This window comes from Carassius gibelio, chromosome B5 (genome assembly GCF_023724105.1).
Source record: "Carassius gibelio isolate Cgi1373 ecotype wild population from Czech Republic chromosome B5, carGib1.2-hapl.c, whole genome shotgun sequence".
In the NCBI taxonomy this organism is placed as follows: domain Eukaryota; kingdom Metazoa; phylum Chordata; class Actinopteri; order Cypriniformes; family Cyprinidae; genus Carassius; species Carassius gibelio.
Window position 1 is genome coordinate 32998472 of NC_068400.1, and position 21666 is coordinate 33020137.

At 37.2% G+C, this 21666-nt stretch overlaps 2 protein-coding genes across 2 annotated transcripts in view; both read right to left on the reverse strand.

The window, feature by feature from the left end:
• Positions 1 to 639: 639 nt before the first annotated feature.
• On the reverse strand, positions 640 to 15624 carry aif1l (allograft inflammatory factor 1-like). Its single transcript, XM_052557314.1, has 6 exons — positions 15266 to 15624; positions 15004 to 15065; positions 8290 to 8356; positions 5928 to 5969; positions 4164 to 4326; positions 640 to 1552 (listed from the first exon to the last, which is right to left on the reverse strand). The coding sequence occupies exons 1-6, from the start codon at positions 15288 to 15290 to the stop codon at positions 1465 to 1467; spliced, it is 447 nt and encodes a 148-aa protein (XP_052413274.1). The 5' UTR covers positions 15291 to 15624; the 3' UTR covers positions 640 to 1464.
• Positions 15625 to 16686: 1062 nt separating this feature from the next.
• Positions 16687 to 21666, reverse strand: part of lamc3 (laminin, gamma 3) — a 78826-nt gene continuing 73846 nt past the window's right edge. The window contains exons 23-28 of the mRNA XM_052557333.1: positions 20603 to 20746; positions 20257 to 20359; positions 19348 to 19550; positions 18869 to 19009; positions 18395 to 18497; positions 16687 to 17500 (exon numbers count right to left, since the gene is read on the reverse strand). Coding sequence (XP_052413293.1) covers positions 17250 to 17500; positions 18395 to 18497; positions 18869 to 19009; positions 19348 to 19550; positions 20257 to 20359; positions 20603 to 20746 — 945 coding nt within the window. The 3' untranslated portion in view covers positions 16687 to 17249. The remainder of the gene's footprint in view (positions 17501 to 18394; positions 18498 to 18868; positions 19010 to 19347; positions 19551 to 20256; positions 20360 to 20602; positions 20747 to 21666) is intronic.

Below are 21666 nucleotides of genomic sequence, written 5' to 3' on the forward strand. Positions count from 1 at the left end.
AAAATTGAACAGGGGCACAGAAATAAAACCTAGAAAACATGACAGAAACAAATAAAAGTTGCTTTTTTTGCGGATTTAGTATGAAATGAAAGTTAAAGCCACACCTGCTACAGATGAGTGATTTCATTTCATCATCTTAAACAAAAAAACAAAACGAACAAAAAAAAAAAAAACTCTTGATCATTTGTGCCATATGTAGCACATCTTATTGAAAGAAAACTTAACAGTTAAGTTAAGGACAGTGTAAAATAAAAAAGGGACAAAAGCACTACTGGAATATTTGCATCAGAGATGCACATGTAAGTCTGCTTGGGTTCAAACATGACAACATTTCCAAGGAATGCACCACACAACGACATTCTTGGAATGTCTCAGAATACGACTAAACAGAAAATAATTTCCAAGCATATGCTTGCGCACACACACACACACACACACAAAATCCGTTTCAAAGATGCTTCACTCAATCATCACTCAAAATTTCTGCTACATCAAACTGAGTGAGGCACTTGGAAAGAGGGCTATAGTGACTAAAATCAACCCTGCTGCGGATCTTTCCTACATCATTTCCAATTCAAGCAGGAGAATTTATAAAAGCATACCATAAAATTGTGATTCAAAGTGTATATGCACAATACGTGAAGTTAACATTTAATGTGCTTACAGGATACAGTAAATTTACATATTACAGTCATTTGGACGCATACAAACAGGTTAAAAAGAAACAGTTTGAAGACCGTGGAAAGTAAAAAATGGACAGAGAATGAGCAAAGAAAATCTGAGGAATGAACGGTCGTCCCTTTTTGCCTTCTCCCTCACTCACATCCCAGCATTTTCACTCCCTGCGCCTTCCTGTACAAAAATGTTACAAAGGAAATCCTGCTTCAAGAAGCAGATCAAGCTAAATTAAGTTTTTTTTTTCATGGCTGAGCACTAACTGATTCTTAAAAGAGCCTCTTACACGCAAACATCTATGATGTCACATTATAGGACTCTGTGTTAAGCATAAGCTAAAGAACTCTTCAAGCGACTCAAATGGCAAACACTAATGTACTGAAATGAAAAAATTCACACATTATGGGGAAGATGAAAAATCTTAATTCTTAAAATTTGCCTTACAAGCTAAAATTGTGTCATCCTGTACACTTTACTTGGTTCACTTGCAGTGTTACACACTCAACTTCCCCCACTTACAGGATTTGTGCTTGTAAACACGATTCAAAAACACCTTTTTCATATAAATATATACATTTGTTTACTTATAAAAAGCTACTATACGCTTTGACTTTCACAGCAAATATAGACATCTTTCTTTTTTTTCTTAATTTTGTCTGTCTATGAACTAAGATTTTCCCTGGATCTTGCCAAAAATATTCTAGGTAAGGCTATAGAAACCTAGCCCCTAATGTTAAATGGGCGGGATTTGTGAATGCAGAGATGTCAATCAAATCCATCTCCACTGGTCTATGGTAGGCTGGTGATGTCACGCTTGGGAGGGGGTCCACCGGGTTTACAGCTGGTCCCGTTAGCTTTGTCTTCAAACATCATAACCCTGTTTAAGAGAAGAGAGAAAATGCATTTCAACCATCAAATCTAAAACTGAGGTGGGTTAAATGCACACATTTTATAAAAATTTTACAAAAAGAAAATGAACTATTCTTGCCACCTAAAAGTAATTCGGACCATGATTTAAAGTGGAAAAACAACGGTTATAGCCAGCATTGGCTATAAGCTATCCCAGCGTCCCACTGAGTAGATTAGTAGAGCGAGCTGGAGAGTATAAGTGCACTGCAAGAGACAAATCAAAGAGATTGGACCAGCCTATGAAACCACAAATGCTGGTGTTTGAGTAAAGAGGCACAAGGAAAAAAAAAAAGTAATGGTGCAGAACTGCTGACTGATCCATTCACATGTGACTTTATGTTTCAGGTAAACCCTGACAAATCTCTCTTAAGACCTTAAAAGCCCTGACTCTCCATTCACAGTGTGTAGAATACTGACAGATGAAGATACACATCTCTGCAAACTAATAATAAATCAGTACATGTCTGAATCAGATGTCTGACACCACCTGTTATTAAAATCACAGCCAAGAACCACACATTCAGTGATAGTGGTTATGATCAATTCTGTTTGCTTAGGCAAAGCACCAGACACCTTTAGCACAAAACTCAAACGATACAGTTACGCAAAAAAATCATATGAGTAATTGTGCAATAACTTTCAACCTCTGCCTGGTGTAACAAAAAAATGGGTAAAAGTAGTAATTTAGCAAATCTAGCAAGCACTTGTGAGAGAAAATTCAAACTCCAGTTTGTGTGTCCACTCAAAAGTCTTGTGAAAAATGGCTTAAGATGTTTTCAATGAATCATGAAATTTGGCACGAACTAGTGTTTGTTGCAAACAACCCAATTTTCTTTTTTCAAAACTACATCTGTGTTTTTCACAAAAAAGGAAAACAAAACAGGAAGTTGAAGGTTGTTTATCGCTTCCACTGAGAGTAGGGAGGTGTTTAGTGGTACCCATGCCAACTTGGACAACATCCACACTGGTGTCAACGACAGCCATAATTAGGAGATAACTGGATCTCCATCCCCACCCAAGAAAATGTGTGCTGTGTTATGTCATTGTATATAGAAGTGTGTTTATACAAAATTGGATCATTAAAAATCTTACATGACATCATATGATTACTTATCTTGTGCAAACAAATTAAAAGGGAGACAATTTGTTGTAAAAAAAAAAAAATATATATAATAATATAATAATAATTATATATATATATATATATATATATATATATATATATATATATATATATAATGTGACGAGTCAGCTGCCTCCTCCCTGATTGTCACCGGCACCCCGTCCTAAATCGCCGCCCTTCACCAGGCTCCCGACTGGAGTGGGTGTGTGAGAGGAGGGGCGCTGGACGAGTCAGGGCTGGCGGCGTGTGATGGGGCACACCTGAAGGAAGTGGAGCCTCATTACCGCCGCTGTTTAAAAGCCCAACGCGCCTCTCCTCGGGAGACAGGTCTCTTCCCCGTGCATGCACGCTGGTGTCCTCGTGGGTCCAGGAAGGGTGCGTTGAGGGACTCCCGCGCCACAAGAGACGTGAGCAGCCGGACCCGCGATCCGGAGGAGAACCGCACCCGTTTACACGGCCGACGGGCCAGGATGCCGGGCCGTCCATCCCCTACCAGCGCCGCGGCCGACGAGAGAGATGCGGCTGCTAGAGGAAGCCGCCGCCCCTCGCGCCCCGGACCAAGGAGGGGAGCGCGTGCGGCCGCCGGACTCCGCCCCTTACCTGGACCCTTCCTCGATGAACACTGCCCGACCTACACAAACCCCGCAGCACGACGAGGACACCAGATTCCCTGTTATTTTGGACACTTTCCCCCTTTGGCCACTTTTATTCCCTGTTATTTTGATTTCTGTTAATAAAAGCCTCTCCGAGGCCTGACGCCACGCCCACTGTGTCTGTCTTGTGCTCCTCCCGTGACAATATATATATATATATATATATATATATATAGTTGTGGGTTCAATTCCCAGGGAGTACATGGTAGGTAAAAAAAATTGATAGCCTGAATGCACTGTAAGTCGCTCTGGATAAAAGCGTCTGCTAAATGCATAAATTTAATTTAATCTAAAATATCAGAATCTTACTAAATTAAATGCCTGACCTAGATAATGTGATCAAAAGTTTAGGCAGCATTACATGGACCAGTTCTGTTTGTTTTAACAAAATATTCAATTGTCAAGTATAACAATATAATTGACAGCCCTAGTTTCATATTGTCAGTCACTCAAGGCAGTTTATTTAATGACCGATTTAACATCGATACTGAGGTACCAGAGGCTTGTACTGTACTAAAGCTAAATTTCTGGTATCGATCCAAACCCTAGTGTCTCCTGATGATGACGACAACATCACCCATCACAGCAGATCACTCTCCCATTGAGAGATAATGGCACAGATATGCTGATCCTGCACTAGATGTGCTGATGAGATTAAACACATGCCGACCTATCTAAAAATAGCTGGACTGCGTCAAAGCACATGGCAGCAGGAAATAGCCTGACAATTCTGTAAAATGCTGTCTGCCAATATTAAAAACAAGACATGAAGCATGTTTAAACACGCATATACACACACTTACAGTTTGAGAACAGCTGATCGCTTGCCAAGCATCATTTTCACAAAGTCCCTGTAGTTGATGGTGTCGCTGCAACCTCCGGTCACCTCCGAGATCATTTTCTTCATCTCCAGATGGGTCTTTGGCACACCCAACTTCTCCATCATTCGCTTCAAGCCCATCATGTCTGGAAACACAAACAAACTCTTACAGCTTATCCGGCAAACCTCTAATAAAGATGGGATGCTGACTAGTTGTTCACCAATGAATTAGTCAATTAATGAGATCAGAATTTAGCCTGTATATCTGGTATTAGTGTGGTTTAAGGGCTACATAGTACACTGATGTCTTTGGCTGCTGGGTTGTGTTTTAAAGGGGTCATATGACGTGGCCAAAAAGAACATAATTTGGTGTATTTGGTGTAATGAAGTTTATGTGGTTTAAGGTTAAAAACACATTTTCCACATACTGTACATCACTGTTTCTCCTGTATACCCCGCCTTTCTAAAACAAGTTGATTTTTACAAAGCTCATCATTCTGAAAATCGAGGTGTATGCTGATTGGCCAGCTAGCCAGTAGGGCTGGGTGATATATGAAAAATAATTATATCTCAATATAAGTATCATATAATTTAAACTTTATTTGATATATCTCTCTATGTTTGCATTTGAATAAGAATAAAAGAGAATAAAAAAAAGAATAAAAGAGAATAAAAGTTACACATTTTTTCTTTGCGTGAACATTTGGATGGCGTGATGCAGATCTTTCCACACTGTGACGTAGACATTTGGGGGCGTGTTAGAATGAGCCATTTTATGCACCAAGAGCTTGTAACACTCCAAAGAGAAAGGAAAAGTTGAAATCCAATCATATGACCCCTTTAAGTGAAGCATACATTTAAAAATAGTCTAGTAACTAGACTAAAAATGTGTCAAACCTACATTTTGTGTTAGTGTCCCCTAAGAAATAATGATTCTGGCCTAATTATACAAGGTCTACAACCATAATGCTCACAGAAATGCATTTAAACTTGTGCAGACAACCTGAAGATAACACCACATACGTGTCATCTATGCTGTGAACCAGCCTCAGGGCTGTTACTACAACACCAAGCCTACTAACATGGAGTAGAGCTACACAGAGCTGTCAGTGACCACATTTACATTAGTGGAATAATTCTTCTCCTCGTGGTGCATTCAATTTTTGTGTCCCACATTATACAATACGCCTCTTTCTCATAGAAGCATACTTGCTACCACAAACTACACATGTGTTCAAGTCTGTTTGGATATACAATCAGCAATACGGACCTAGGCCACTTTCCCCCAACATCTTATGTGGGCAAGCCTTCCATTTGCATAAAAATGCATGCTATACCTTTCTGAATGAAATAGAACTGGAAAATAGTACAGGATTTCAACTTATGGTTTTATTGCACTGATGGTAACTATAATAACAGATTATTATTTTATCGGTAATATTATTATCATCATTTATCCCTACCTACATTGTGTTTACACCAGATGAAAGTCAATTTAGATGCAGAGTAAGGTAACACATTGAGTTTAGGTGTTATTACGTTTTTCTTGAAATTTTGTATTTCTTTTATTTCATGCTGAACTTGAGCGTGCAAAAGACGCGATATGTGAACCGCCCCTAAGTTGATTACAGGTGAGTTCTCATGTTTCCTATCGGTCAAGTGTGGCATCATCTATACAGTGAACATGATAAAAGAGCTCTTCCCCAATAACACTCAGTCTTAACTACATATGGACACACACACTTACCGATCTCCCCCTGATCATTCAGGTCAAACTCAGCATATTTATCTGTGAAAAAAAAAAGTTATATTTTAATATTCCTATAAGAACAAATTAAAATTCACACACGGCAACATCTGTCAGTGGCAGCTTTCCGAGGTCAGGCATGTGACCGCTAAGGTTCAGAGGGAAACAACAGAGAGGACATTTGGAAAACCCTGCATTTCTTATCTGAAATGAGGCCTATATCACAAAGGATGGCTGGCTATATCTGTAAATGAGGACAGCACGTACCAGATTTGAATCTGTGTCCTATTTGAATTTGCTAGATTATTCTACCATTTCCTCAGTCTCTCTCATTCGGTGTTGTTTCATTTTCACAATGAAGCTTCTGTTGGAGTGGATGCATAGAGAATGTAACAGAGTCACCATGAGAGGAGGATGATGGGAAGGAGAGGGTTACAATGGCCCCATATAAACACAAATGCAGCCTGTTCACCCCCGAGCTGAATGAGTGTGTGTGAAAAATGACAAGAGCAACGTTGCTGCCTAAATGCAACTCACAAGACTGAATCACGATCTCTCTAAATTGATCTTTTTTTGGATGGTGATCCCTCTTATTATCAACTGTATTCTTTCCCTCTTTTCATTTCTGCTTTTAGGGCAGTGGTTTACACACATTCTGACATTAGTGGGTCAAACACTGCGGCAAGTGCTTAGACTGTGTGTGTGTGTGTGTGTGTGTGTGTGTGTGAGCGTGTGCTTTCATTTCAACAACATCAAGAAATCTCAAGGGTTTGGCGCACCTCCCATCCCTTGTGCTTTTGACTTCTGTTCTTTCCTTCTTTCTATTTTCTCACTCTGTTTTTAGTGTTGTCACGGTACCAGATTTCAGTATTCGGTACAGATACCAATGAAAATCCAAGGTTCTCTGTACCAATTTCGGTACCAAAGCAAAACACAAAAATGCTAAAAAAATAAAAATAAATAAATAAAAACTATCACTAAAAATAAAACCAATGCCATTCTTTATACTTATTAACAATTATGTTTAAAGTGTTTAAAGTAATATAATTATGAAAAACAGTAAACAAGTTTCACCTAAATTTAATTTATCTTTTAATTAATGAAATTTAAAAACATTTTATTTTTTGGTAAATAAAGGGGATTTGCTATTAAAATTAAAACATGGAAGAAATATTGTGTGATTTATTTCTAATAAAGTTTTAGAAATGTTTTCAACATTAGTAGCAGTATCACATACTTTCTACTAAATAACAGTAATATTTCTAGCACAATACCTTTATGTAAAAATGAACTTTTATTTTGACGGGCTACTTTTATTTTGACCCTGATTTTACTCAGATGAAACGGTAAAATGCTTGTGAAGTGACTCAGAACATCTGGTGATGTTGTTTATGTATTTATGTCCTCATTGAGACGGCAGATGCTGAAATTACTGCAAGCCTCACATGCTTCAGTCTATATAGTAAAGTAAACAAACCTGCACGTCTCTGCCATTCATTCATTCACACAGAGACGCGCAGAACATGCAGGATTCATATTTCAATCCAACTTACCATTTACAGATAATGGTCCATATGGAGATTTGATTTGATTGTAATATTCAGAGACACTTAACCCTTGAACCCCTTCACTGCCTCTTGATAATGACCCACACACCCAAGTGTACACACGGAGGATGACTGGTAGTAAATAATATAGTTAAAAGAGGCCCTTCGGTAAAAGTCAACACACAACATGTCTCACAGTCAGGTTTTTAAAAATTAAAAATCTGATTCATTCCTGTTTGGCCAATACAGATAACATAGCTTGTGAATAAAACGTCACACTTTTTTGTCTAAATACTCAATATTCACGCATCTCTAGCTTCAGATGATTTTTTTTTTTTTACTTAGAACGACAGTAACCAATTTCGCACAATAACAAGAAGTATGCATGTTAAGTCAATACTGACTTCATAGGTCCTCTTTTGACAAGCGTTAACATTAGAAAGAAAGGGAGGATGACTTTAGGATTCAGATGACTGAAGTTTTCATGGGGACTTTAAAAGAGAAAAGCAAAACCACACTTTAGCTTTGACCAAACAGCTCAGAAGATGGTTCGTTTACATTCCAGTTGTCCTTTCCCACACACACAAAACCGTTATTTCTCTCTCCCACAAGCAGCACATCCAAAACCCTTAGCGCTAAAACAACAACAAGGGGGCAAGATCAGCACATTCCTGAAAGACCATATGAAGAAAGCAAGTCCATCACATGCACAAACACCCACACAAGCTCTCTTAGCATTCATGCCACAAACACACAAACATGTGTGCATATACATGCTGGACTATGTCGGTTTAAAATATTTAAACTATCCTTACTTTTTAAAGAATCCAACTTCTCTGGTAAATCCTCTTCATCCCTGTACTTCTGGTCTTCCATAAACTCCTGAAAACAAGAGAGATAAACCGAGAGTTAGCATGGTCTCAAACTGGAATAGGCTGGGTGAATGATTATCCCCTCTGTTAGGTTGTGCATGGCAGAAGCCCAGAGAGGGCTAGCAAGCATGTGTTAAGAAACTCTGCAGTGTAGTTTTATTCTCTAGAACAGTTTTAATGCCAAGGACATCCAAATATCTCCTTCCTTGAAAAACACAGACAGCTAGGCTAAATATTGTATATAGCCGCCCATTCTCGCTCACTTTTAACAGACGACCCCTTCTCTCTCTCTCTCTCACACACACACAAGTGTCTCATTTAGGGATGCACCGAAATGAAAATTCTTGGCCGAAAACCGAAAAAGAGAAAACCAAGGCCGAAAACCGAAACCGAAACACCGAAAGAAATTATGCCAATTATTAGTACCATTGCATTTATTGCTATGACCGTGTACTAACTTTACTAAAATTAAGACATTGCAATTGCATAAATTAATATTAAAGTTTCAAAGATAATTACAATTACATAACTTATTAAAAAAAAAAAACATAAAAATACATAATTACAAATGATGCAAATATTTATTAAGCACATTGCAACAATGCACAGTATAAAATAAAATTCAAACTAAAAATTTATCCCACTCATGTCATGTGTATATTTAATAATAATGTACAGGCCTACTGGCCTGCAGAAAGGTTTTAAAATGAACAGTTCTCTCATAAAAACAAAGTGCATTTAGGTGTAGTGCATTTGAAATTTTTCTCTGTAGGACTAGAAAGTGCATTACTTCTCCATTTGGCAAGACTGTTATCACTTCTGGGGATGGGGACTTCAGACAGATAACCATCTAGCTGTTGAGCAGTTGAGCTTGTCATCTGCCTGACATTTGAGAAATATTTGAGAGAGTGTATTTAAATAGGGCCAGGGCATAAATAAACATTTTTATCAAATTAAAGCAGAAATCTAGCAGAAAATCTAGCATAAATATGGCTACAATCTGATATTATGTATGTGTGTGTATATATATATATATATATATATATATATATATATATATATATATATATATATATATATAGTAGCCTAAAGAACAAAATAGCCAACGTATTATTATTATTTGAGGCACTTTCTTGCAGAATTTCACTTAACATATCAGACAACGATGGTGCATGCCACTCATCTGGTGCAGAGACGAGTCTTTTTTTTCTGCGCTCTGATCTCAGTCTCCTGCGCTTGGCGCTTCTCCGTCTCCACGCGGGTTCTCCACATACAGCGCGGCCTGGATCATTTCTCGTGCGCGCTGCCTTATTTCCGCATCCAAGTAATGTTCTTTATAACGCGGATCAAGCACATTCGCGATGAAGTGCAGAGGATCCGACAAGATCTCAGTGAGACGTGTGCTAACAGACTCTATAAGACTGTACTTTTCTTTGTTTTCACTTCTTGGTCCGTCTTAATCTCTTTGTTAGGAGATGTTTTAGTGCTGCGAATAAAGGAATACGAAGAGAGAGAATGTTCTCACTGGTGTTAAGTGAATGTCGCGTGGAGCTCGTGGTCTTTGCTATGCAGGTGCACGTGCAGGTCGCGGTTTCTGTTTGCGTCATCACAACATTTCGGCCGTGTTGTTTCGGTGATAAAAGTCTATCGGCCGAAAACCGAAAAGGCCATTTTCGGCCGAAAATTTTCGGTGGCCGAAATTTCGGTGCATCCCTAGTCTCATTCGCTTTGGTTAAATTGTTTTTGTATTGCGCATTATTTTAGTCATAACCGCAGGTTTTGTGTTTACACCAAAGGCACACGCACCACCACTGATCCTAAATATATTAGTTGAGCGCACAAAGCCGTGCTCAGTCTCAAACAGTGTGTGAGCCACAATACCAAAATGAGTGTCTAACTGCCCTAAAACGTTTCAAATACATATTAAATTATGTAAAAATGCCCGTCTTGTCAGTTTTGGAACGTTAAATAGTTGAGAAAGAGAATGTGTTGTTTAACCGTATATTAGGTTCATGGTTAAACTCTTAAAGGGATCTGCTGCTGTCCTTTACATTTGATCACTTTAATTTCTATAGTATTTCTTACCTGAATAAAAACTTACTTAACCTGAAAACTTAGTTTCATAGCTCTCATTTTTTCTATTGCATTTATGTGCGGTTGTTTGCAATTTTTTTTATTTGTTCTTATTTAATACTGTTTTTTTAAATGAAAATAGCTGTGTTGAAAAAAAGTTAATTTTTGTTTGTATATGAGGTCAATTATAGCACTTAGGAGAAACACACACACACACACACACACACACACACACACACACACACACACAGGATGGTAAATGTGGTTTATGGGGACTCTCCATAGGCGTAATGGGTTTTATTCTGTACAAACTGTATTTTCTATTGCCCTACCCCAACCCTACACCTAAACCTACCCCTCACAGGAAAATTTGTGCATTTTTGTATTTTCAAAAAAACTTGAATTACGGGGACACTGAAAATGTCCTCATAAATCACCTCTTCGTTGCAATACCTATGTCATAACCATGTCTTTATACAAATTTGTTTCTTACATAAACATGCTCACACGTACACACGCATATTACATAAACAAAAGCTTATTTTGGATGCGATTAATCATGATTATTCGTTTGACAGCACTAATAATAACCTTGTGTTCATAAGCACAGCACTGCTTTGTGTTCAACCGTTATCTGGAAAATGCTTTTGCCTTTCTAAAAGAGTCACCTACTGGCAGGGAATGAATCTGCATTTTCAATAAGCCTTTCTGTGGTTTATGTTCAGACCAAAGCAAAAATCTACCAATATTTTTACGCAACAAACATGTAGAGACTGTGACTTCTAAAAAGATATGCATTTATAACGGTTAAATAACAGAAATATAATATGATATAATTCAAATAATTTCGAGTGTCTGAAATACCAGAAATTTTGCAAGCCCTATTCATACATCGCTGCATTATTGAAAATATCCAACAGCCCTTTTTCGATCAAGAAATTCTGCTAATGTGACTGCACCTTTAGTGTTAGTTAGAGGATAAGCATGCTTCTAAAATGCAGGCCACAAGCTAGTGATGTGTAGTGTGCTAGTTAGTGTTTTATCAGTGCATAATAAAAAGACAAACAAGGGTCAGAAAATTCTAACATCTTTGTTAATAGTCTTTGACAAGAATCTGCATGAGGCCCATAAATCAAAGATACACATGTGTGATATGGGACTTCACCATCAGTGAATTATTAGTGTGTGTGTGTGTATCAGGGTGATCACGCAGTATATGTGGGTGTGTTTGTGAGTGGATTTTAATTATGGCTGGTGGGAGGAGATGCTGCGGACTATGTGAAGGAATGTAATGTAAAAGCGAACAGCATGTGTGTGTGAGAAGCATCAAGCAACCTTGAACAGTCTGACTCAAGTATGACTCATCATGATGACGTCTTTTCTCTGCTCTTTCTCTCTGCTCCACACATATTGAGAGAGGGAGTAAAAATAAGATAGATTAACAAAGTGTGGTCAAGTCGTGATACAGTTTTAGAATTAGTAGATAAAAACTACACTGTGAGGATCAGACCTCTTGAATCATGCAGAGAGATGAAGAGCACGAGTACCACCTTATACCTCAGCCAAGTCACGACTACACATCAAACTTCCTTCATATCAGAAATCACAGTGTTTTTTTAACTGGCCTAGAGTATCTCACCGTCCCCAGTGACAGCCCTTATCAGATTATTAAGCATCAACACATCTAACTAACAAACACATGCAAGAACATGTACATATCATATTACACTAGGGCTGAAACGATTCCTCGAGTTACTCATTACAAAAAATTATCGAAAAATGCCTCAAAGCCTCTTTTAATTTATTTTAAATCTCAGGTCAGGTTCTTTCGCAATGATTTTTTCAATGTGACACAACGCGTCATCCACAAAGCGGAAGGAGACACAAGCGATGCGTCCGAAATCGCATACTGCAAGGAGTCAGCAGTGTTTTGATTTTAGGGCGCATACAAATGTAAAGAGAACGTCGTGGTGTTTGTCCATTGCAAGATAGAGCTGGCATACCACAACTAGGGCCCTATGATTTCCGCGATGCAGAAAACGCAGAGGGAATCACGGAAAAAAAACAGTCATAAAAACTGAATTTACAGTTTAACACAGAATGGCACGGAATTTGCCAAATTTTGAATGAATTAATCAAAAAATAGGTCATTGCACTTACGTCAAATCACGATATGGACTAATATCTGTAAATATTAAGCCAGGACAGTCTATTTAAATATGAATCCTAAATGTTCTGCATGTCTGTGTTAATGAATGGAGCAGAAGCGCTCCATTTTTTTTAAAGGTTTAAATCACACAATATTTCTTCCATGTTTTATTTTTAACAGTAATCCCCTTTGTTTACCAAAAAGTTACGTTTGCTGAATTTTCAATAATTAAAAGATAACTTAAATTAATGTTTTATGTGTTTAATGTGCATCTCAGAAAATGTTTTATTTAAAACCCCAACTGAATGGCACTCAAATGCACTTAATTCATCTGTCAACTTTATTGTCATTGTTAACAGTACAAGTACAGACAGAGAAACAATGGGTAATAATTAAATGTTTATTTTGCTTTAAATGTTTATTAAATGTAAATTTATTATGTATGCATTGCATTCTATGCATTTAAAAAATAAAAACATTTTATTTCTAAAAAAAGGAAACTTAGTTGTTCATTTTAAGAGACCCAGGAGTCTTATTTTCTCTTGCATAATTAATATTGCACTTTAATTAAGCAAAAACACATTTTATCCGATTACTTGATTAATCGATGGAATTTTTGGTAGAATACTCGATTACTAAAATATTCGATAGCTACAGCCCTAGTTAGAATAACAGACTGGCCTAGCCCTACATTACACCCTCAAAATCAAAAGACATTAGCTTTTGTTTTAGTGAAAGAAAATTCATTCACCAAATCGGACTGAATCATTTGAAGAGTGCTCTGTGCCACTCTATATAGGCACCTTTAGTATCATAATACTTTTTTGCGCAATCAAATCTTTCTTGTTCTGTCCTATCTATGATATGTTGCTGCCTTATTACCGTGCTATACATTTAAAAGAAACATTTTATATTTCTATATAAATGTATATATTTGTTTTTACATTAATGCATTTTACAATACAAAGAGCAATTTGTAATTTTTTCCAGATTTTAGTCTTATTAAAAATTATTGTGCACCCGTGATTTTTCTAGAATCTAGAGTCTCTTTTGCTGCTGAATTATCCACTAACCAAGTTTGTTATAGTATTTTTGTCATAGATTATATTTTTTCATTTGTTATTATTCATTAAAATGATTTTTTTATGTAGCAGATTGTGTTTAAAACATAAAAGAGTGATGATCAGGTCAACACAGAAGTATATAAATTCTACATTGATAAAAAAAAAAAAAAACGAGCTGGTATCTGATTCGATCGTTATTGGCAGATACTCCAAATTTTCGGTATCAGATCGGATCTGAAAAAATGTTATCGTTGTATCCCTAGACCCCATTCCTGAGATTCACCTGTACACTACGTGCAGGTAAGCACTGCAGATTTCACTACTAGCAGTAGGCCAGTACATGACCTGATTTTCTCCTTCGTGTTCATGTGACCAGGCCAAGCCATCGCTCCCACCAGCCTCAGCCCACATTAAAGAGAGAGAGAGAGGGAAACAGAAAGAGAGAGAGAGAGACGCTGAGACTGCAGCTCAAATGCCACTGCTGCCCACTCCTCAATCTCCCTCCCACATAATGGGCCCATTCATGCTGGATCACAGACACCTGTTTCCCGTCTGAGGGCACAGAGACAGCCGGGTGCGGGGGAACACACTGCCTCTTATCACATCAAAGAGGGCTGATCTTAAATATTAGCTTCAAAATAACACTAGTCAAGAAAAAAAGCCTTTTGGGATTTTCATAAAAGGTCTGGGTTTGTTTGAAATGCACAAGACGAGGTCACCTCCTTCACTTAAATGTCAAGTGTGTCAATTTTTTTATTTTTAAATATTTTAAGATTAATATGCTTATTGTTATAGTACACAGTTGTATGTTGATTCCACTAAAACTATTGTTTGAGGATCTTGGTCCCTCACGTCACACTAACACTGGCTCAGCCAATAGCGTGAGTTTTGGGCGGGACTAACTGTTTTTCCGACCAATGGATGACGGGGAGAGTGTTTGGGGGAATCCTTGAGCGTTTAACGCAGCTGTGAATGACTCATAAGCGGGTAGAGCTGGGCTGTGTCTCAAGACCTATTCATCGATCTATTGAGATAGCAATTTTTATCAGTATTATAGTTTGCTGCAGCATTAAAATAAGAAAATCCTGTAGATTTCAGTAGATTTTAAGACACAGCCCTGCTCTGGATTGTGAAATGATCTGCAGCTTAATGTGGTCGAGTTAAATAAATTAGGTCATGCTGCTATAAAATCGAGTTTAACAATTCTACTGCTGTCCAAAATAACATTTAACAGCTAAGAGACCACAGGGAAGAGTAAAGTAAATTAAAAGTGGGAACAACATCAGGGTAAATTGAGGCGGCTCAAGGCCAATGAAATAATCTCGCCTCCCCACTCAGACAATAATAATCCATCAGCAATATCTTATTTACCTTATTGATTTCCTCCAGTTTCTCCCTCTGCTGTGCTTTGAGTAACCCGAAGGCTTTTCCGCCTGAAAAAAATGAGACATAGTGACCGTTACACACCCGTCTGGATGTTTTACCCAGGCTGTCTGCCGCACTTGCAGGCATGCGATAAGGAGAGTCGGCCGCTAACGGCACACGCGCGCGCACAGAACAAAAACAGATTTCGCGCGGATAACCGTAAATACAGCATCAGTTCACAAAAACAGACCGGCGACAAACGATATACCTTGTAAATCCAGGTTGGAAGGCATGCTGGGACGGTCAAGCGATGGTAATGAAGGAAGAGAGTTGGAGAAACACTGGTTTAGGTGTCTGCTCGCGACAGTAATGCTGGAGAGAGGGAATCTCACGCTGCTTAGAGGCGCAGGTCAGGTCTCCCTCCTGTGATGTAGTCGATGCTCGCCAGGAATGCAGCTATAAATGTATATAGCCACCGTGCGGCGAAGAGAGGTAATGAGGCCGACGTGACCGAACAGGGAAGAATAAACTGCCAGCCAATGTTCTTTTATTATGTATAAAGATATTTGTAATTGAATTAGTTAGATATAGGCTACGCCTACATAACGGCTTCAGCACCCCAAACGTGCTCAACTTCACAATGTAGTGACTATTTAGTCAGTTTTGCACATACCATATTGCATGCACAACTATTTTTTTACGTAGTCTTTAATCTTATCTTTCTCATCGTTTATTTTTTTACTTTAGAAACATTTCATTTCCTGTAATTACTGTTGCAAGCCTCATTTAGTTATTTTTGTAGCTACATTTCACAATTGCGATTTTTTGTTTTTACTTGTACACTCTTATTAGAATTTTTAGATTAGAACATTTGAATCTTATCGTTCATCATCTAAACATTTCATTTTTTAACTATCAGCTTATAGGCTATTTTTGATTTTTATCTGTGCTTTGGATCTGCAAGTCATAATCATTTAATTTCCTGCAGTTTCTGTTGCATGATTTTTTGTGCAGTTGATAAATAAAATTTGACTTGATGTGTGTGGGTTTCATTAGAGACAAGTTTTAATATTGTTGCTTTTAATGATTCACCTTTGATACTACAGCGTTTAGTTTTAACAGCAGTTCTTAGCAGGTTTAAGTAGCCTATTATATTTTGCATTAATTTATATCTATATACTGAGCCAATGAACGATCAACATTAAACGTATAGCTTTGTAACTAGAACTGTTAGTGATTACTGACTATAAATATGACAGTATTTGTCTGTTTTTGACAAATGGTTCCCTTTGTATTGAAATAAAAGATAAGCAAGGTGTCTGTTGTCTTGGGTTCAATGAGGCTAAGAACATTCAAAGTATATAGGCTCAGTCAATTGTTTAGAGAACAGATCAAAAGCTCAGTTTTCACAGGAAGCAGCTAATACAAATAAGCCATAATACATCCAAACTGAAGATGAGCATACAATGGGCCATGCAGACATTCATGTTGATAATATGTCCCAAATAATAGAACATTTCAGCTATTGACAGCCAGTTCCTTTTGTGACTATAATTTATGAACAGATGGATAATAAGCACAAAAATACATATTTAATATGCCATGTTAGATATTAAATAAGTAATAAGTTGCAAGTAAACAGGCTCACAAGTAAACACACACTGATGCTAATAATGCATGATCACACTCTTGAGAACAGCATGACACGATGTGTTTATTTGGTCTTGATTCACTCACTTTAAAATCAAATTTTCATTTTTCAAAATCATGTGCAAGACGCTGTGTACAACAACTAAATGAATTTGAGTAGATGGCTCCCTCAAGTGGCCAAAAGAGACCAAATCTTGTCAGGTATCACCATTAGTTAAGGTTAATGGATGAGAAAGTTGCATATTACTACATTGCAAGTACATTGCATGCGAATTTCATAATGTCAGTTTTCAATACATCAATATTTCAGCATAATGTCAATGTGATCATCTTTGGAAGAATAATATAGATCAAACTGACATTTTGCTCGAAAACTGATGATTTAAATTCAAAGTGCTACAGTGTATAAATGCCATCCCTTGCATTTTGACTTTTTACCAGTAGAGTAAATAAGTAAAGCCACTCTGTATTCACAACAAATGAATGTTTATAAAGAATTTACATTTTAATTAAACGTTGTTCTTCAGCGACTAACTCCTTTGAGATACCTCAATGTCTCTCTAAAAGACTAGATAACTGATCGACTTCTTCCTCCCCCTGGCTTAGTGCCCTTTTTGTGGGCATGTTTTAGGCAGGTTCTGGGCGATGTCTGTCAGACTGTCTCTTTCTTCTCGTATCTCCTGCAGGCTCTGTTCAAGATTTTGCAGCTGTTTCTCTTGATCGTTCGCTGCACTGCGGAGCCTCTGAATCTTTCCGGTGAGAGATGGACTCTCCACAGCACCCTGGAGAACACGAAGACGGGCTGCAGTCTCATTCAGGATGCGATCATAGTTCTCCAGCACCACATTAGCATCTGCCTCACATCAATGGGAGAAGAGTGTGAGTTCAATCTTTTAAAAAACACATAAAAATGAACAAAAAAAGAAAAGAAAACAAAAACAAAAAAGTCCTTGTCCTAGGTATAGGGTTGCAGGGAAAAAAAAAAAAATAGTGCTGTCAATCGATAAAAAAAAACAAACAAAAAAAAACACCTAATATTAAAATTTTTAAAACTACTTTTATATTGCAATATTTTTACATTCAATCTTCAAATGTAGAAACAACATGAAGACAATATATTTTTTTATAATTGTTTAATGCCATCTCTTTTAGGACAGAAGGCCAGTATGATACCAATACTACAGATGTCTCTAGGAAATAGATTTTTGCCTAATATTTAACCACAGACTAAATGTAATTTTGACTAACATAACAGTATAACTGAGAGCTATTGATTTTATTTGCTCTTTTTATTGGACTTTAAAAAATAACAACTTATAATTTAAGTGAACTTAAAATCTTCACACTAACCCTAATGCCATATTTACCCGAGCCCTTCAGCAAGCAGGAAATATACAGAAACTGAATAAAGTTTAAATATAGATTAATCTACTACAAAAGTTATTGATTTCCTCTTTTTTTCACAGCAGCTGGTTTATTAGGTTATTTGGCTGTTATTACTTTAAGAACTGCCACTGCTGAATGTGACACAGATCTGACATGCATGTTGATAGTTTCATTCACAATTTAATATGTGATATGATACGGGCAACAATGCAAGCCGCCGTATTTTTATGTTTTAGCTCCATCCCTGGATTAACTGTGCTAAATATTTTAAACATCATTAAACTGGAAAAATAAATCACCTGCGTTAATGTGCTAATTCTAACATCACTAAAAATAAGATAAAATAAAATATTGAATTTACCCAATTTTTTAAGGAGCAGAGTTAGCGTGTTTGTAAAGGACTCCAGCTGACTCTTGGCTGTCTCCATGCTGTCTATCACACTCCTTGAAGAAAGCTGGATGTCCTGGGGAGAAATGGCACATCAGCATCATGGCTATGCAAAAACAAATGACTTGGTCAACTAATCTGGGGTGTGTTTCCCAAAAGCATATGGTCGCAAGTTCCGTCGTTACCAATAGTTCAGTGGAACTTACGATCATAGTTAGCTAACGATGCTTTTGGGAAACGCACCCCGAGACTTTACAGGTAAGCATCATGTTTAATACTTTTCTTTGATCTAGACTTTCTCTGGAACAGTGTCTCATAACCCATAAACAGAACGGCAGTACTGAATGTCCTGCAGAAGTCTGTGTTCTAATAATAATGACATTGAGCTCCTATCCAACTGCACAAACATTGGCAATTCCACTATTAAGTTAATGCCAAATTCTTTACCTCTGCCTCCATGGTTTTCTGTTTCTGTGATACTTGGCTTTCCAGCTCAGTCAGCTGCTCCAGGGTGGTGTCCACAGATGAACGCAACTGTCCAGATGCATGCTTTGTCCGTTTCCCCTGCGTCAGGGATACTTTGGCATCCTGTCATGAATAACAGCAAAACAGGGCTTTCAGTTCCCATCAGTTCTTGCTTCAGTCCAGGCTCCTCAAGGCAATGCAGTGTTTATACACTTAGGCTCTGATTTTATTTGACTAAATTGCCTTTCAAAGGTCTGCACACAACAGCTATAAATCACAATTTGTTTAACAGAATGAATTATAGCATAAAAAAAACTTTACTGACAAATACTTCGATTCAGTGACTTTGAAAAAAGTTTTTCTTATTTGTTAATTCAGACAAAGAAACTTTAGCTGAGAAGGACTGATAAATATAACCACTTAGTTTTTTGAATACATGTGTGCTTCAGTGCATAGCATACTTTAGCCACTGCATCTGCAGACTCCTGGGCATGTTTAGCTGTGCCGCTCACAGCCGTAGCATTCTCCACTGCAAGCTTGATCATTCTCTCTGTCTGCTTGACTCTTTTTTTCACATCCACCAGGGTCTTTTCTTTCAGTAACTTCTCTCTCCTTAGATATCCTTTGCTATATGTGGGCAGTTGAGGCCAGTCCTGCTCCATGTCTACAGCAGAGTACATTTTTACAATTCACATTATCACAACATTGCCACATTTCCATTCCATTAGACACTAGTACTAGTATGTATTCATTTTAAAAGTTCAGTAAGTTTTCAAAGCCTCTTATGCACAACAAAATGCCATTTATTTGATCAAAATACAGCAAAATCAGTAACTGTGAAATACTATTACAATTTAAATTAAGTGTTTTCTATTTTAATACATTTTAAAAGCTGAATTTTCAGCCAGTCTTCATTGTCAAATGATCCTTCAGAAATATTTCTAATATTTGCTGCTTATGAAGCATTTGTTACTATTATGATAGTCAGAGCAGGTAATATTTTTGTGTAAACAATATTTTTTCAGGGTTCTCTGATGAATAGAATGTCTTTGTCACTTTAATGCTTTCAAAAAATAATAATAAAAAATTATTGACCCTGAAATTTAGTTTTTGCTGTATTTCTAACAGTCCTCAGCTGTACCATATTACTCTTTCAATGTTTTTTTAATGAGAAATTCCTAATTTTGACCTTGTTAAACTCAATTTGTAGCACAGCTTCTAACATTATACAGCTTAGAACATTCAAGTTGTAATTAGGACACATTTACTTCTATGTTTACCTAGTTTATTGCTCATCTGTCATAACTTGAGAACGGATTTTATTTATCAACAGTGAAAATATGAAAGAAGTATAAAGCAGAACCAGTTACCTTCCAGACTCTTCTGTAAAGACAGAATCTCCGCCTCAACCTCTTTCCCTGTCACCACAGAGGAGACGGCTGACACCTTAAATCCCTCAGCCACAGCCGTCAGCTTCAGATAAAAAGACAAAAGATGCATCTCATTACACTGTCTTTTGGCAGGAAATTGTCACATTTGAATTTGCTTTGAGCTGAGAACACATCCCTGTTGTTTTTTCTCTTGTGTAACGTTTCCCACCAGACTGAGTGGCAGGAGGTGCTAAATTCACAGGATGAAAGATCTGCTAGACCTCTAATTACAAGGACTTTATTATACTTCTTTGTGTGTTTCTTTATCAGTGTGGGCAGGCTTTACCTGCTTGAGCTCTTGAACAGTTTTCAAGTGTTTTTCAGCACTGTCCACATGAGGCTGCATTTCTTCTCTGGTCTTATTTATCAAATGCTCTATAGACTGGACAGAAACATCAAACTCAGCTGTCCTCTTCATCAGGTCCTCGATCTGAAATACAGATGAATTTGGTTCAGAATATATTCTTTCGATGATCTCCTCACTCAGAGCACACTATTTATAATTGATTGCCTATGGCCTGAGATTCTGGGATATGTTCCAGCCCCAAGACCCTGCAGTAGATAAGCAGTATGGAAAAAGGATGGATTTTTATTGGCATATCAGCATCAGCAGCAAATTTTTAATGTCAATTAAATTTTTTTTTTTATCCTACAAATTTTTTAGGTCAAAACCTCTTAAAACATCCATTAAGAAACTTTCTAGATAGAACACCTATTAGCATTAAAGGGATAGTTCACCCAAAACTGAAAATTCTGTCATTAATCACTCACCTTCAGGTCATTCCAAGCCCGTAAAACCTTTGTTCATCTTCAGAACACAATTAAGATATTTAGGATGAAATCCGAAAGCTTTCTGACCCTGCATAGACAGCAATGCAACTGACACATTCAAGGCCCAGAAAGGATGTAAGGACAATAGTCCATGTGACGTCAATGGTTCAACCGTAATGTTATTAAGATGAGAATACTTTTTGTGTGCAAAGAAAACAAAAGTAAGGATTTTTACAATGTCCTTACTACCTTTCTGGGCCTTGAATGTGATATTTGCATTGCTGTCTAAGCAGGGTCAGAAAGCTCTCATATTTCATCAAAAATATCTGAATTTGTGTTTCCGAATATGTATGAAGGTTTTACTAGTTTTGAACGATGGAAGGCTGCAGTTTATGATATTCTTCATATTCTGTGTGGTCTGTTCACATCAATAGTAATAATACTGTAAATTAATCTTTTCCTATAAGCTTAGATTGATATTTATCTTTTATGGACATTTTTAAATTTAATAAAGTGTGCATCTTTTGAGTCAAAGTCTTACATTTAATCAGTCAATTAGAATAATAAGACAATTAAGCT